Source organism: Xenopus laevis, chromosome 1L, assembly GCF_017654675.1.
Source record: "Xenopus laevis strain J_2021 chromosome 1L, Xenopus_laevis_v10.1, whole genome shotgun sequence".
Classification (NCBI taxonomy): Eukaryota; Metazoa; Chordata; class Amphibia; order Anura; family Pipidae; genus Xenopus; species Xenopus laevis.
This window is the reverse complement of record NC_054371.1, coordinates 167,968,778-167,987,212: the sequence shown is the minus strand read 5'-3', so window position 1 is coordinate 167,987,212 and position 18,435 is coordinate 167,968,778. Positions and strand designations below refer to the sequence as shown.

Here is an 18,435-nt window from a genome sequence, read left to right as displayed (position 1 = left end):
AAAAACCTCACATAAACTCGAAATTCGACCTTTGATAAATCTGCCCCCTAGCATACAAAACTATTTAATTTGAAATAAGTGTACAGTGGAAAGTTACTTTCAATGGCAAAATTAAAGTTTTTGAGTTTGCAAGTGTTGTAATCTGGCTGTCCTTTAAAGCCATTTCTAGTCTATATCTAGCCTGTGTGTTTTTTTTTCATCAGTTGTTGTCCAATATCATGTCCCTTGTTCAATGTGTGGTTGAAACAATGGTTTATTTATGTTCTGTAGTGCTGGCAACTCTGAATCAAATCTCTATTTTTATGCATGTAACATTGTTGCAGCGTATGAAGCAGCTTTCTGACAATAAGTGATAGTACTACATGCTTTTTTTCACTACTTCATAACATTCATTCCGTTCCTTTTCTTGCTTAAAATTGTAACCTTTCATCTATAATTAACTTGCGTGAAATATGTCACTCTAACTTTATCCACAGTTCTCCTTTCTTTTTCTCTGATACATAGTTTGAGCCTTAGTTAGTTTGAGCTTCCAGAGTAGCCACACTGCTGGCAAGGAAAACGTTAAAGGGCTACTATATACTTAAAGGTGATTGCAGCACTGTTCAGGAGAGGGGTACATAAGTTATGAACAATATTAGGATGTAACTTACAAGATGGCTTGAACATTAAACCCTAAAAATGAACATTGCTAGAAATACCACATTTTATAAATTGAATTTATTAAACCAGCCTAAAGATTCAGCATCTCTATAGCAGTAATGATCCAGGCATTCATAGTTGTCAGAGGAGTTTCCCATCTTGGATTTTGTTAGGAGTACCAGTGACACTCACATGCTCAGTGGGCTCTGAGCAGCTGTTGAGAAGCTAAGCTTAGGGGTCGTTGCAAATCATCAAGCAGAAAATGAGGTTTGATGTCATATAAGCTGATGCTACAAGGCTGATTATTAGATTGTGTTGCTAATTGTGCTGGTTTCTGAGCTGCCATGTACCAATAATTAGCATCAGCATCAGCCTTATATTGTGACATTTATATCATATATATTGATTATCTTGTGCCTTTTTCCTACGTTCAGTCTCTAGCAGTAGCACAGAGCATGTGCAGTGAATCAGGAGAAAAGAAAATGAGGTGTTACATGCAGGACACTGGGAAAAAGCATGGTGGGCCCCACCAGCCCAGACCCACTCCCCATGGGCACTTTAGACTGTGCACTCCCTGACCTCCCCCACCCCGATCATGAAGAGAAAAGAAGGTACACACTGGCGGCAGGAAAGGGGTAGATAGGATGGGGCCTGTGGGGTTGGTGGGCAGCGGGGGGCATTGAGGGGGTGTGGGCACCAATGCGACTGCCCTGGTGGGCCCAGACCCCCCCACCAAATCGTAATGTACAACATTTATAGCCTACTTCTTCCGTTAAGCTTTAGTTCTCTTTTAAAAGTAATGCCAAACATTTGTGCAGGCAAGGGAAATTGTAAGGAAACGGAAAGGATATATTTCAACTCTGTCAGTTTTTAATACATGAATAATTTGTGCCAGGCAAAATAATTTCTCATAGCATCTGTTCTTTTTCCTCACAGTCAGGGCAGAGACCTTCAGATATGTACATGGAATTTAGCAGAAGGTAGAAATGAAAAAATTGACTCTATTCCTGTGGAGAGTGTTGGATTCTGTAAATGTTCTTTACTGAAGACCGAAAGTTGCCTTTTAGCCATGCCAGGAAGGGACAGTTCACAGGTAAGCGATGCCTTACGTTAAGGAAATCTCACTACCATCCACAAAAGTGCGACCAGAGAGAGAACATGTGGTTAAGGGGCATGCAGTTAAAACATAACTTTTCTGCTGATAAAAGTAGCATTTAGCTGTTGAGAACTTAAGAAGTAAAAAAAGCCAAAAGTGTTTCCTTGTCTTATATTTTATACACTGTGTCCATAAATTCAGTGCTACCACTCACTTTCTATGCATTGTGTCTGTTAGATGGGAAAGGTGTTGCCCTCCACCCCCCCCCCCACCTTGCCACAAAATTTAGTGCCTACAACACCATAACCTTGGCAATAAGAGAGCCATCCCTATAACTAATGTAAAATTGAAAAAGAAACACCAATGCAAATGTAGGGACCCATAAGTGTAATGGCCTATATGGCTTCATTCCTTGCGAGTGCCTGCCTTTCCCTGTTGCTGTGGTGCTTTGTTTTAAATAAAACCTACTGTTTTGCAAAGAACCCCTGGCGTCCAACTCTATTTTTGTGTATTTTTGGCAGTAGTGAGTTGTAGTTCAGCAACATCAGCACGTGCGTTTCCATTTTTGCGAAAGCCCATCCTGATAAAAGAGGGTAGTGTGTAGCCCATGCTCTATCACACTAGTTGGAAATTGTTTAAATCAGCCAAATAGGTGCTACACATGTTTAGGGCAGAGACACACGCTCCGATGCCCGGCGATAAAACGGTTCTTCTTCAGGGCGACTAATCTCCCCAAACTGCCTCCCGCCGGCTAGAATCAAAATCGCCAGCGGGATGGCACTCAGAGTGATTTGTTTTCCGAAGTTGCCAGAAGTTTCCTCGTGAGGCAGCTTTGAGCGACTTCGGAAAACGAAAGGCACCGATTGCTATCCCACCTGCTGGGCAACTAATCTCCCTGAATCTGTGTCTCTGCCCTAAACCAAAGATTCCTCAGGCCCTGTCCCTTGTAACACTATGCTTACACAGCCTAAAACTGGGCATCAACAGTCAACCAGTTGGAAAGGGTAAATAAAGGCAATGTAAATAGAAACAACATTTATTTATTTGTTTTATTGTAAAGTAGAATTATGAATATTAAACACTATACAATGTTGCTTGAGCTTGTGTTTAAAGTTTTAATTTGTTGGATCTTTAGCAGTGAATGTGTTATTATTAAATTTGTTTTATGATGTAGCTATGTATAAATTAATATATTTTCCAGACTGGAGACTTCTCCCTCTCCCATTGCTAGGTGGCTCTTAGAGACAAGGCTCCCCAAAGTCTGGTTGCAAGTCTTTGCAAAAATCATGAATCAGGATTTTCACGTTGAACTGAAGTGAGAGCAAAAGGATTTTAAACCTGCCCACATCAAACCCTAATAACTATCTACGCCCAATTGCTTGCCCTGTAAAAACTAATTAAACTGTCATTTAATGTCAGCACTAATGATGGGTTTAACGACACTGCAAATTATTTGCTTGTCTCCTTGTGCTTTTTTCATTGGAGTAAATTTTCCTTTATTTTCATCTGATTGCATGAAAGAGCAACAGTAAAATTTTAAAGTAGCAAAAGCTGTCGGGTTTAGATTTTTACTTGCTATTTTCTACATTGTATTCATAATAAAACAGGAGGGGGTGGGCGTGTGGCTGCTGATTAGCAATCTCGGTAAATCACAAAATATTGCAGAATAAAGAGAATAAAATATATCAGCTCTGAATTAATTTCTGCAAAGCAACAAAAGTGGACGTCTACAAATATATAACTATAATTGTTGGCTTGTGGCACCATTCCTGCTTAATAAATCCTCCTCTTTCTAATGCCAAGATATACTTCTAAACTCAGGAAGTCTTTATGCTTGGCTGTAGCCCAAAAAATGATTAATGTTATCTCTTAGGAGTCTTATCTTGATTACGTGATATTACCAGGCGTGTGTTTGTTTGTGGCTGCATTTATGAGCTACACACAATTCTGCCATGTCTCCAGATGTATTTGAAAATATTCTTTTTAATTTGAAAAAGGGTGTGCATCTGGGTTTTCCTAGTATAACCATCCAGGAACACTGATCCCCTTCGGCAAAGTTAGCAATCATTTTTCTTAATTTCTACCACATAGGACTTGCAAGATTTACATTTTAATGTATAGTTCAGCAAGATAAAGTTGTATGTGTTTAAAGTAAAAAATTACCTTTTTGGAATAGGTACACCGTGCATTTCTTTATCAATTCTGCTTGTGTTATTTTTGTTCAATTAGTTATACATTTTGTTTTACATCTTTCTCTTAGGGTGGTGGCAGACATGGCTACTTGGGGAGATTAGTTGCCCAGCGACAAATCTCCCCGAAATGCCTTCACGCTGGCTAGAATGTGAATCGCCGGTAGGATGGCACTCGGGTCGCTTCGGCTTTCCGAAGTCGCCCAAAGTTTCCTCGTGAGGCAAGTTCGGGCGACTTTGTGAAAACTAAGCGTTCCGAGTGCCATCCCGCCCGCAATTTACATTCTAGCCAGCGGGAAGGCATTTCGGGGAGATTAATCGCCTGAAGAAGAGACGATTTCTCGCTGGGCGACTAATCTCCCCAAGTAGCAGCGTGTTCCACCACCCTTACTCTGCTCTGAGGATCCGGTAATGAAAATTGTAGAGGTATATAGCCATGTTTCCTAGCAGGGATTCATTTACATCAGTTTAAAAGTAAACACCTTTAGTGTAAAGGCAGATGGGGTTTTTTTTGTTGCCTTTAGGAAACCGCCTCTCCTGTGGGCAATAAAGTGCCCACCAAATGCCCTTCCATCAACATAAATTAGAATTGCTGTGTGTAAAAATCTTCACAATGGGTGAACTCATGCAATCGCCCTGTCTGCCTTCACCTTTAACCCTTTACATGCCAGAGATTTCTCACGATTAGATCTGACACAGGTTGCAGTGCTTTTTAGGCAACCGTGCAAAGTTCAGTTTCAAATGACCCCTGCAAAATGTACAATTTAGTTGTTTGGTTTTAATAGGGTAGATTTTTTTGGATCATACATTGGAAACTGGACCATCTCTAAAAATAATTGTACCCAATTTTTATATTTACAGAGATTATAAATAATTTACATGAGTCCCTATGGGGCTTGCAATCTAAAGTCCCTATGACATTCCCTATGACATTCACTTTTCAACACTGGGCAATTTGCACCTGAGATATAACCCATAGCAACCAACCAGTAATTAACTTTTGCAGCCAGCTGCAGGTAGAACAATGAAATCAATCATTTGATTGGTTGCCACGAGTTACAGCCCAGATGTGAATTTGCCCAGTTTTTATAAATATTCAATTTAATGGGGTGGGAAGAAACTAGAGAATCCATAGAAAACCCACATAAACAAGGGGAAAATATACAAACAGCTAAACTCTGTACCATATGACTAGCTAAAGATCTGTTAATTAACACGTTCCTGCAACACCTTTTTCCAAAATGCTATGTTGTTGTTAATAAGTGTTTCTAGTTAAAGGGTTGATAATGCAATGCAGATGCATGCAATCAGGAATTATTTTGGGTCATTGCTGTTTAATGAATTTGCTTCTGACATATTTTGGATTACATTTTACTTTCTACATTTACTGCATGAAAAATCAGTGTTCTATCTGGATTGTAACATTTTAAATTACTTTCTGTATTCCATTGTGTTTAGTCCATGCAATCGGTGAATGGTGGCTCTGTAAGCTTTAACGCATTTCTTTTTTACAGGTCCAGGTTTTGGATCTTAATTCCAAAAAAATAGTTTCCTCGATGAAACACTGCACAGATAACGAATGGGGTATGGCTATGTGCATGAAGTTGTGGCAGGTAAATCACCTTTTGGGTAGCAGACCAAGTTGAAGCATTTTGTCGTTATTAAATGGGTAGTTCACCTTTTGGTTAACTTTTAGTATGTTATAGAAAGGCTAATTCTAAGCAACTTTTTCATTGGCTTTCATTATTTCTTTTTTATAGTTTTTTTTAATTATTTGCAGCCTTCTTCTTATTTTGACTGTTTCCAGCTTTCAAATGGGGGTCACTGCCCCCATCTAATAAACAAACATCTATTCTTACTGCTACTTTTTATTGCTCATCTTTCTACCCAGACCCTCTCCTATTCATATTCCAGTCTCTCATTTAAATCACTGCAGTTTGGACCCTGGATAGCTGCTGAATAAAATGCTAAATAATTCAAAAACCAGAAATAATAAAAAATTAAAACCATTTTCAAATAGTCCCAAAATATCTCACACTGCATCATACTAAAACTATTTATAAAGCACCAACATATTCTGCAGCACTGTACAGTAAATTGACATACAATGAACATACAGATTAGATACAACAAAAAAAACATAACTGATACAAAGTGAAAACTCCCACAGAGCTTTTAATTGCTTTGGGTGAGGTCAAAGGCTTGGAAAACTTCTCATGTGCCATTGCCTTAAAAAATTTTGAAAACTTTTTCAATAATATATTTGAGGCCACATTAAACTGCATATATGTCTTGTTTGTATTTGGCCATCAAATCTGAGCACTCTTTGATCCATAGGGCTGTGCAAGGACAGCGTTTCCAGTTATAATAAAATATAAATTAATATTTTCATGTATCCCTTGCTGCTATTCATTACTGTTTCATCTTAGCAGTGTTATTAAAAGAGAATTAAAACTTTCTGAATTTTGTTTTCATGTTGTTTTCACTGTTATTTAGTTTGTGGCATAGCTGGAAACTCATATGATTCTCCCTAACACACATTTGTATACACAATATTAATTTGAATAAAGAAAGGGCCAATTTAGTATCTCATAATAATATTATTTGCAGCTGCAACTTTAATTGATAAATGTATATTTTTTGGTTAAATTTTTCATAAAAATATGATATATATGTTCTAGTGACTACCCCTGTTGTATGTTACCCAGTTACATATAATTCATTAAATTTCAAATAGCTGCATTTAATGTAGGACCCTCTAATAAAGTTGTCTCATATCTGGTTCTGTTTCTTTCATGAGAGATCGATGGGAGTACATAGAAAGCATATATGATTCATGTATCTCAGAGAGGTGGATATATTCGATATCTAGTGAAATATTACTATTCAGGTAGAATGGCCAAGTAAGTCTGATTTAAACTCCACTAACAAGTCTATGACCTGTCATTTCTCTAAATACTTAGCATAAGGTGGTAGGATATTATTTATAGTTCTAAACCCAATGTCCCCATGGATTATTTTTTTAACAGAGCTTGATCAGTTGCCGTCTCTTTGGCTGTTGCACTTTTCTCCTGAGAGATGATGAATCCCTTTTTCTAGAAAGTGTCACACAATCAACTGAATTTCCTTCTCCTCTGAGTTATTTCAGAGGCTGAAATAAATTAGGTGTCTGGTCAGAGTGTCATGCCCTTTGAACTCCAAAATCATTTATCAAATTATCTTTCTGATTGGTTACAGTAGTTGGCGGATTTCTTGTTAACCCTTAAGCAGTAGACATAGACAAAAAAGCGCAACATTTTGTAGTTTAGGTTTTTAGATATGATGATAATAATCAACAGCTTGTATTTTTAGTTCAGGCAAACCAAGCTTTATTTGAATAATGCAAGCAATAGCTTTCTAAATATTGTTAGTATTGGAGCATTTTCTTATTTTTGTGAAACTGTGTTAGGCATGAGGAATTCAGAAATCTTTCCATTTAATCCCGTTTGTAAGAGTTATTTGTTTTGAAATTATTTTGCCAGCCCATCTCTGGTCCTAGCCCCCTTCTTCTTGTTGGCTATGAGGATGGCTCAGTGGCTTTGTGGAATGTTTTGGAACACAGATTGATGAGCCGACTCACTTGCCACATGGAGCCTGTGATGAGCCTTGACTTTGACTGCCTTAAGGCCAGAGGGGCCTCAGGATCCTCAGAGAGAGTGCTAAATGTCTGGAGCCTTGATGAACAGCAGAACCTGAAGGTACGGAGTCCTGTCTTTTCTTTCCGGTCTACTCATCCAGTTTTGCACTTAATGTCTCACAGTCTGAAAAATGGTTTAGTTAGTAGCCCCAAGCTAATCAATCAGTCCCAGGTTTCAAGTTAATCACTCCACTTGCATTCTTTGAAATATCTGGTGTGGCTGCTTTCTGTTTGATTGGGATTTTTTTAATCATCTGGTCACTTTGGTGCAGTAGCTCAAAGATTCTGAAAGTCCAACAGTGGAATTCTTGTTATGTTATGGATCTTATTTCATTACATTTTAATTGATATATTTTCATAATTGTTCATGTATTCATTGTTATGAATATATAGGTATTGATTATAATTAACTGAAGGAAATGTAGAGACGTTTTTGAAAAACTTATAAAGAAATCATTTGCCAGATACTATATTTTAGTTATCAGGCACTTGTAAGAGGATAGTATATTTCCAGTCTGCTGTTATGTTGTACCATGAAGACCAAGAAAAATACTTTACTAGACATGCAGGAAAGTTGTTATAACTAAAACAGGTTAATTTTGTTTTCAAAATATTAAGGCTATTGTGCATGGGCCATTTTGATAACAGCCACAATAGCAAAAATCCAAACATTGCCTATTGTCCTACCCAGCTATACTTTGATGTGAATAGGAACACCAGAAAGTCCAATGTCTCCTAAGCATAAGAGAGCAAATATTAGGTAATGAACAACTATCAAGAGATCTAATAATTATGTTCTGTTTCTTGAGGCTTACAAAACACAAGAGCTTGTCAACCCTGGAATTTCAGATGTAGTCCTCCGACAAGACAGAAAGATCTTAGCTACTGCCGGCTGGGACCATCGAATTCGAGTATTCGGGTGGAAGAGTATGAAACCTTTAGCTGTGTTACAGTATCACTCAGCTATCGTGCACTGTGTGTCATTTTCAGACCATTTAACTCCTGAAGATCGATTGCTTGCAGCTGGCTCACAAGACAAACTCATAAGTTTATGGTCAATATATCAGAACAACTAAGATACCTGTATATTCTCAAATATATCCTGTGTATACAGAACATTTCAGTATACCTGTACTTGAATCTAGTCCTGCTTCGCTTTAGACTTTATGCTAAATGAAAATGGTCAATCATCTGAAGGAAACATAAACATGGTATGTAATAATTGTGTTTCTTGCAATTGTAACAACTGGTTAAAGCAGATAACAAAAAAGTCATGCATCCATGTGCATAAATATGTACATTTGTGCTTAAAAGAAATGCTTTGACCTTAAAGAAATTTTATAAAATATATTTTTGTCAGTTACTGAAACATGTACTTATATATTTGCCATTATAGCCACAGCCCTTACATATGAAGATATTTTCAGGTTTAGTTTTTCTAAAGCATGATAGTTTATTAAACCAGGAATTTCCAAGATTATTATTGAAAAGAATCTGGCTGCAAATGTCAAGCCATGTAATTTGAGTCTTTGGTTGGAAGAAAGTAAAATGTGTGAGTCTCATGCACTTAAACTGAGCGCTATAGGTGGAGCCCCACTAGATGCTCTTTAGGGGCCTCTTGAAAGTGAATTTTGGAAACTGGTCTGGAAATGAGGGTGGGGTACATTGTAAAGTCTTGGACTGACTGACTGAATATGAAATCTGTTCCAAAATCCTAGAGATAAGGGATCATTCTGTAAATCGGAGCACCATACCCTAAGGCTTTTAAGAAACATTTACACATTTAAAGCCCAGCAGAATTGTTTGGATTTGTTCTAGCTTAGTATACACCAATTGCAATGTACTTTCTTACATACAGAAAGCAAAATGGTCAAAGAGAAGAATTATTTGTTTAAATAGGACATAATGGGAAATTGTAGTGTCAGATTCTGACCTTTTCTAATCATGGGTTTCCAGTTTTACAGAGGACATAATTTATTATTGGTGTTTACAGTAAATTGATCCCATGCCTGTAACAATACGGTTTAGATTTTACATAAGATATACAGGTATGGGATCTATTATGTACAGTATATTTTCTGCAATATTGACTTCCATAATTTAAAAAAATGTAAGTATTAAAAAGCTCAGCAGAATTCATTTGATGTCAATATGGATTTATACTCCTTATTGCATTTCCATCCTCATCTTTTTCAATGCTTTTCATACCATTTCCACAGTTGTCCCATGCATGTGCTTTATCATCCTACACTTCTACCACACCTACATTTTTCTAATTTGCCCTATAAAAGCAAACCTATCATCCTGATCCCTCTCCAAACCCAGTTCACTTTATTTCCACCACCAATGCCTTTCTGCCATGTTTTCTTCTCATGTATCTCCTCGCTACTCCTCTCTGCGCTACAGCAGCCCCCTCTTCACTATGTCAGTATCCCTACACATCTTTTGTCTCCCTGTTGTCTTTCCACCACACTCTTTTTTTGCCGTTTTGTTAAACTTCTGGCTATGTAGCACCCGTTTATCAACCAAGTTTTCCAACCTTTTACCCCTTTTCTCTTAGTACCCTCCTCTCCCATGGAAAATATATCTGCAGTCGAGGAGACAGATTTATCAAAAATGTAATTTTCGAATTTTCATGTTTTTTTATTATTCAATACAAAAATTTCAAATACTGTATGTGCTTATTTATTAAAAACTGAATTTCAAAAACTCGATAGCATAAAAATGTGAAAAAACAACTCGAACACAGTTTAATCCCGTTCTACCCAGAATTTTCAATTTGTGTAACACGAATTGAAAAAAAGTTTGTATTTTGCTAATACAACTCACATTGACTTCTAAATGAACTCACACTCACAGCTTTTAGATGCTTAATTATTCAAGTTTTTTGTGAGTTTTAATTTTAATCCACATATCTGGGCTAACAAACCTTTACTGGGTGTAATGCGATACTGGTAAACATGGTCACAAAATGTCATTAGAAATGTTATGTGTGAGGAGCTTACGTTTTTAAAAACATTCATAAATGTCAGTAGAAAAAAGATAAAATGAAGAGTTACTGTACATGTATATAACATAGACACCAAAGCAATATAATTTACTAAGTCGAAGACTAGTAATAATATTTTTCGATTGGCATAGTGTTTAACTGCTATAATTTCATCAACAGAATGGACTAGTGAGTGATATGCTAGTGTTGTTCAATTTTAGGCTCATTTCTACAACATATAATAAAGTTGGTGCTCAACTCACAACTGAATCTTAGTCCTGCAAGTTTAGACCACCAAAAAATACAAAAATATAGAAAGAGGTGGTAATTAACTACTACATCCAAACACATCAGCCATCCTGAGTTAAGACCAGTTTAGGACAAATTCCTTATCTAATATCTTCCCATGAGATAAAGTATTGGGGATTTGTCTTGAACTGGTCTGCTTGTTAACCCTTGGGGGGGCTCATATGTTTGGACCGTAGTGGTCAATTAATGACATTCTGGGGTAAAGTGTTTTTCCACATTTTACACAGTTTTCTTGTGGTCCCACCAATATATAATACAATTCCCAGATGGTGCAGGAGAAAACTTTTCAAGAGCATTCTCATACTTAATAGACTGACCACACAGCTGTTTTCTATCTGGGCATAAGCCTAAAGTGTTTATTGAAGCAGAGGTCACCAGTCAATGTACAAAATTAGGGCAGAGGTTCTCAAACTTTTGGCATAGCCTCTGTTGATCACTGTAGGTCAGGGATCTCCAATTTTTTTTTTTACCATTGAGCCAAATTCAAATGTAAAAAGAGTTGGGGAGCAACACAAGCTCCTGAAAGCTCATGGGGAGTGCCAGGGCTGGATTTACATAGCAAACGCCCCTAGACCTCCTGTCGTTTGCCACCCCCTCCCTTTTATTCACTCAAATTTTCATTATCGAGACGAGAGCAATGGGGATTGGCGCACAAGAGATAAAAAAGCCTATTGTATCGCCTGTGCATCCCCAGTGTTTCTGAACCAATGTGGGTGTGGTTGGGCAGCATGCCGCCCCCCTAAAATCCTGCCTCCCTAGGCCCGGGCCTTGGTGGCCTCTCCACAAATCCGGGCCTGGGGAGTGCCAAATAAGGGCATTGGTTGGCTATTTAGTAGCACCATGTGGACTCTATTTGGTAGTGCACCTGGTTTTTGTTCCTACAAGACAGGAATTCAAAAATAAGCACCTGATGCTGGGAGCAGCATCAAATGGGTTGGTAAGCAACATGTTGATCTGGTTGGGGATCACTGCTGTAGGTAACTGTTCATTATGGTTACTGATGTCTGTCTTTAAATATATGTGTTTTAAACATATTCTCCTTGGATAACACTATATTGTTCTCAAAACATTTCTGTCCTATTAAAAAATCATTAATTAAACTGAATAGGCTTACAAACACACAAACTAAATTTTATTTTACTTGTGTGCCTGCCCTTTTTACATTCACCTGCTTTTGTTAAACGATATACACTCTAAAGTGCCTTCATTGATATGGCTGAACCTCCCTATAGAGGACAATATTCTGGGAAAACCTGATCTGGAGGATTAAGACGCAGATTACACAATGGCCTCACAAGCTTCTCTAAGCTTAAGAAACTGAGACTACACTAGATCCTACAGTCGTCATGTTAATAAACAAATGTTTTATAGTTTTTAGAGTTCAAAACTGATATATAACCAATTGCTAGCAGGTGACTTTTATGACTCCACTTTGCTGTAATTATGTAGCAAAGATTTAAGAGGTGGGGATGCTTATGCTGGCATAGAGTAGGGGTCAACTAGGGACCGTGAAATGAGATCTAGTTTCAAATAAGATTTCTATGGCAATTTTAATGGCTGCATTTAAATCCCACATTTTTAATAGTTCATACTTTTTATTTACAATTTTTATATATTCTGGCAAATGTGCATATTAATTCTGGTTTGGTTATATGGAAAAATTATTTAATAACAGTATATTATCATTTATTGTTTAAGTTAATGAGCTATGCAAAATGTAATGTATTGGATAAAATTATAAGTAATATTTTGAGTTGTTACTTAATAGTATTATTTGTGCTTGGTGCTGGCGATGTCTTTGCAGGATAATCAGACTTTAATATAAGGCAAGTAATTTATGGATAATGGATGCCCTTTATGGATTATGGGCAGCGGCATCTGGGCTATTCCAGTTATTTTTCCTGCATCATTTTTTTTTTTGCAGCTCAAACATGTGGAACTCTTGGAATCACCCTGTGTACGACACTGTCCTTGTGAGGCTATGAAAAGCATCATAGTTTTTAACTACTTTTCTGTAACTGGGTATTAAAATGATGTGACATGTAGTGGTCATGAACTAGAGTCTCCACATGCCTATTAATACATTTAGGAATTTTCAGACACCAGACGTTCACTTGTTGGTGAACACTTATACATAAAACTATAAATTTTGTTTGTCTATTGTGCAAGTACCTAGCAGCAAACACATTTTAGTATTTTCAATACCAAGCACAGAAGGAGAAGATCAAGATATTAATCCCTGTAATAGTCCTGTTCAGCTGTTCTTACACAAATGGAGGGCAAAACCTCTTGGCGGATTCCAAAGGTTGTCTGGCACAGAAAGTCTGCAGCTATATTTCAAAACTAATAACGCATCTACAGCTTAATATTAATGAGTGGAATATGCAGTGTTATTTTTAAAATGACCTTGAGTCATTTTGACTCCATCTCCTGCAGCAATTGTGATTACCGCACCTTGATCACTAATATCCATTTGCTGTAAACACAAGAGTATTTTTTTTATTATTAGGGAATCCCCCTTTTTTATTTTTTAGCCATTGCCTTTAGTTGGCTTTCCAATGACCCACCTGCACTACAGACCTGTAGAACTTCAACTGCAGATCACAGGCCAACCAAATGTATATCTATAGAAGCAATCAATAAGTTGCTGGGTGGTTGGAAACCTCACTACTATGCCATAGACCATTTAATTGAACCAGTCACCTCAAACCTATGAATGTAACCATCATTAATCTAATATTTTGTAGAAAGGTTCTCTGTCTCTCTCCTTTTGCATCCCCAGTATTGAGATCTGGCTTGTTTGCCTTTGATAATGTTCATGATTTTCAAATTTTTTTAAATTCAGTTGTTGTTTCTTTCATACATTAAAATACCATCTGGCTGAAAATAATGGCCGATATATATAAAGTCACTTTTATACAAGTAAATGACTGGAACAGAGACACAAGAGATGAAACAATACATTTCCTCTCTAGTTTTTCCTTTGCACTCCCTCCTATAAAATGTGTACATAACAGTTGAGACTCCAACAATGCCCTGTATGGAACAGAAAATCAGTTTAATGAACTGCTCAACTTTTCCAAAAGATATAAAGAATAGCCTCAACTTTTCAGATGTTAGGTCTACAAATGGCAAAGAGTTGGTATTGATCTGCATGTTGAGAGAGCATCTCTTATCTGCGATTTATGTGCTTCCTTTCTCATTCATGTTTTGCCAACATCAACTGCTGGTGGGGTTTCTCATGGTGGTTCGTCTGAACATTCAGAATACCTTGCATATGATATCTGTGAAGAAAACTTGCTGTGTTCTGTGAAAGGAGTTCTATAAATCTGAAAATTAAACCATCAAATAGACATTAAGGGAGAGGCAGAGCAGACAAGAGTCTTTGTTTCTTTATATCACACAGCGGTATAAATATCCCAAGTGAGTCATTGTTATGAGGGAGATGTTTTTGCCAACGAGCCCATGGAAAGAGTCATGAGGATATTTAGTGGGGTCAGACAGCACATATCATTCCTGTAGACCTACTGCATATGATATCCCTGTTCCAGCAAAAAGTGCATTTTGTTTTTTCAACGTTTTTTTCTTCCAAGACCAATAACAAGGTAACATAGGTCATTGGAATCCATGTGTAAAATGTAATTTGCGTGTAAAACTCCAGTTTTTTGGGCAAGCTGCCAATTAAGCGGCATGCAGTTTCCAGACCAGATGGCAACATCAATATGCCTTTGTGAACTGCAGGTTTGCTGAGCCAAGCTACTGCGAAAGGGAGTCAATCTGTTCCCAAAACATTGGCCTGGCCTTGCTGTGTTTATAAATGTTATCACTCTTTAATTAAATAGACTTGCTGGATCAGTTTTATTTGGGTTTGCACTGAATGCATCTTTTGAACGCCCTCATATCCACTGCTTGGGTTTTACTGGTAGAGCATTAAGAACTGCCATATCATTCCTTGCCTTGCTGATTTTGCAGTCACATTATGAAACGTTTGTGTGCAGAAAAGGGAGAAAATATATAATTATAAGGTTAACACTGACCATTTGTTTATGCCAGATCATTTATAGCATTTCTATTTTACCCTTTTACTCTTTCCTTCTCTTCTTCTGCCTTTTCTTTTTTATGTGCAGGGTGTCCAGTCTGTAACAGACAGCTGAATATGAATATAAGCATAAAGCTCATTGTGGGTGTCATTTTTTCTATAATCTTTAATATAGTGCATGTGTGACTGAAATAGGGACCTTAGATTTAAAGCTCCACTGGGACAGGGACATATGTGAATGATGTATAGTCTCTTAAAGGCTGTGGAATGTGTTGGCACTATATAAATAAAGAATAATAATAAATAAATAAATGTCTAGAAATGTCAGTAAACTTTAATTGCATAATTTATTCTAGACAGAAGAGATTTATTTTCCTGTATTTTTGTATTTATTCATATAGGTCAGACTTACCAAATTGTTTTCTCCAGAGTTTGCATAGGGCAAGATATTGGTAGAGTGGGTATTATTGCTGCCTAGCGTCAGGGGCGATCCTGGCCCATCCGCCGCCTGAGGCAGAAGCAGTTGCTGCTGCCCCCCCTCCCCCGGAAATTCACTCTTAAAGTACCAGGAGCAGCATTTTTGCTGCCCCTAGTACCTAGTGGGGCGCTGCCGCCTGAGGCGACAGCCTCAATTTGCCTCATTGGCGAAGCACCCCTGCCTAGCGTTGATTCCAGCAAGAGAACTACCTGAAAGGAATTGGAATGTTCTCGCCCACTCTTGTCTAACTACTACAGTTTCTTCCCACACTCCAAAATCATACAGGTAGGTTACCTGGCTTCCAAAGTCTATATGAATGTGATGGGGTCTTATATTGTAAGCTCCAGTGCATCAGAACTGTTATAAATAATGTGCTGGCTTTACATACTGTAAATTAATTCTAATAATAATTCTCATATGTAGACTCTAATAAAACAAAAAGGCACCATGTAAGAATAACATTTAAACAAAACATGTCCTGGTCTAGCTAACTGTCATTTGATAGGATTGCAGGATATCTCTCTGAGGAACTGTACGGTGCAATAGTCAATCATTTAGCTGAAATTAATAAATTAACCAACCTTCTCACTGCCTGCTTGGTTCCATCCATTCTAGGGGAAATGAGTAGAAATGCAATTACCAATATAGATTTCTCTTTTTCTTTCATCACGTGGAGGTGTGTCATTCAGATTTCTGGTTATCTGTCATAGAAATGTTATTTTGGTCATTTGAAAGCTTAGCCCCATCCTCACCTGGCTGGCTTTTCAAATAATGCCTATTGTCCCCAAGCTATTCCCAGATGATCATTTTTTCTGTGGGCTTTAATGGCATGCAGACTTGGCATCATGCTAAATAGAGACATTGAAATCTGTCTGCGTTATCTCTAGAGTGCATCTGTTTTGAAGTATCTTTCCCCAACTAGCAGGAAAGGGAATTGAACCAAAGATGGATTTTACCTTTGCTGAAATAAAAGAAATGTGTGAGGTAGTGCTGAGAAAAGACAAAAGACAGTCCCATTAAGTTTCCCCCAATGCAGGCGGCTTGTCTCCCCAATCATTTAAACTGATGAGCTTTGATAGGTAATAATGGGATCTCCTGTGCTTGTCCCTGGAAATGAAAAAGAGCTGTCAGGAACAGCTCATGTAATACAGAACTTATGGTTTTTACTAATCACATCTAGTCTCAGCTGGTCACGAATCTCCACACAACCACCAAGGAAAATTTTAGCAGTGAAACTACGAGTGTTACAAAGCCAGACTTGCCAGTTTGGCAGTGAATTGTTGTACAGAGAGCATTTTTCATGCCTTTCCGTCTTCTTCCTATACTGCTTCTCATCTGGATGTATTGGAAAGTTAGTTCTAGATTTAGGGTAATATCAGAAAGGACATTTTCCAGTGCCTTCAGCATCATAGAGCCCCATCACCTTGTTTTCTAACCACTGTGCTATATTCAGTAGAAAGTTTCAAAAGCAGAAAATCCATTAATAGCTTGGTGCCTCCTTAGTTCATGTCCCTGTTATTGTTTTAAATGTACGGTCATATTTTTCACATCTTTGAACGTTTTTGTTTGTCTATCAAATCATTGTTAAAGTACATTTACATTAAGGCACTTCGAGAAGATTATGTGCTGGAATATTGTGTTTATCGGGGCTTTGTTCTGTTTTATATTCCTGCATTTTTCCTTTAGCTGCAGTTTGAGGAATTCAAGGACAGTCAGATATTGAATAGTGCATAAAATTCATATAGATACTGAGATCAGAATAAGAAAATACTGGGATCATCAGCGATATTGCCATTATTTAATTTGCTATTCTTAAGTAACCCCATAAAATGAACACATATAATGTACACGGATTAATACGCTGCTCTCCTTTTATAATATAATTTTGCTGGGTTTTACTAATATTTTCTTATCCTGTTCTTCTTTATTCTACTTAAACCAAATTAATGATTTCAAATCTTTTGTGACATACAGTCTGTTAGGAAGATATCTAAAACTTTCAGCTATAAAGTATGGCAAGAGTGTGGGGTTTCCCCATACATTTTCTTCATACTTTTTTGTCTAAGGTATGGGACCTGTTATCCAGAATGCTCAGTACCTGGGGTTTCTGGATAAGGGGTCGTTCTGTAATTTGGATCTCCATACCTTAAGCCTACTAAAAAATCATTTAAACATGACATAAACCTAATAGGATTGTTTTGCCTCCAATAAGAATTCATTAAATCTGGATTAGAATCAAGTGCAAGGTGCTGTTTTATTATTACATTTTTATAATAAAATATTATTGTAAAAATATTTGATTAAAATGGGTTCTATGGGAGGTGGCCTCCCTTCTTAATTTGTAGTTTTCTGGATATACATTTCTGGGTTTACATTCTTTTGCCAAGATGATGCAAAACAACAATAGCTCATAATATCAGTGACTGCTTATATATTCTAAGAACAGGTCTGAAATAATTATATGCACCTAACTGAATTCTTTACAATTATGACTGCACTGCTGCTTGCTTTTTTTCTACAAGTCTTAACAGTAGCATCATCTGAAAATATGGTTTTGATGGCATGTTTACAGTTCAAAATCCACCTCCTGCTATACAGTGATACAGCTTGAATGCAGTGATTTGCACGATAAATGTTTCATATATATATCTAAACATTTGATAACAAATGGGTGTTCTAGGTAACAGGCTAAAAATCATTGGTAAATGCAGTATGTCCAAGACATATTAGCTTGGTCTGAATTAAAAATAATTTATTACTTGATAATATAAGGATCAGCTAGCTCTTGTAAACACCTAAAGATATATATATATATATATATATATATATATATATATATATATATATATATATATATATATATATATATATATATATATATATATATATATATATTGACCTGTAGAGGGCACCTTCATGTCATCCTCTTGCAATGCTGCAGCCTGCCGTAAAATGTCAGTTACTTTGAGCTGTTAATGTGGAAAAATGGAAACAATGTGTATATGTATGCTGATTAGAAA

General features: G+C 37.0%; 1 protein-coding gene across 2 annotated transcripts in view; it reads left to right on the top strand.

Moving 5' to 3' along the window:
- The window catches only part of gnb1l.L (guanine nucleotide binding protein (G protein), beta polypeptide 1-like L homeolog), a 34,709-nt gene extending 19,566 nt beyond the window's left edge, over nucleotides 1-15,143 (top strand). Inside the window, exons 4-7 of one of the 2 annotated variants that reach the window (XM_018262128.2) lie at nucleotides 1,576-1,732; nucleotides 5,439-5,537; nucleotides 7,446-7,661; nucleotides 8,410-15,143. In XM_018262128.2, coding sequence (XP_018117617.1) covers nucleotides 1,576-1,732; nucleotides 5,439-5,537; nucleotides 7,446-7,661; nucleotides 8,410-8,676 — 739 coding nt within the window. In that variant the 3' untranslated portion in view covers nucleotides 8,677-15,143. The remainder of the gene's footprint in view (nucleotides 1-1,575; nucleotides 1,733-5,438; nucleotides 5,538-7,445; nucleotides 7,662-8,409) is intronic. The other variant, XM_018262117.2, reaches the window with a different exon arrangement.
- The last annotated feature ends 3,292 nt before the right edge of the window (nucleotides 15,144-18,435 follow it).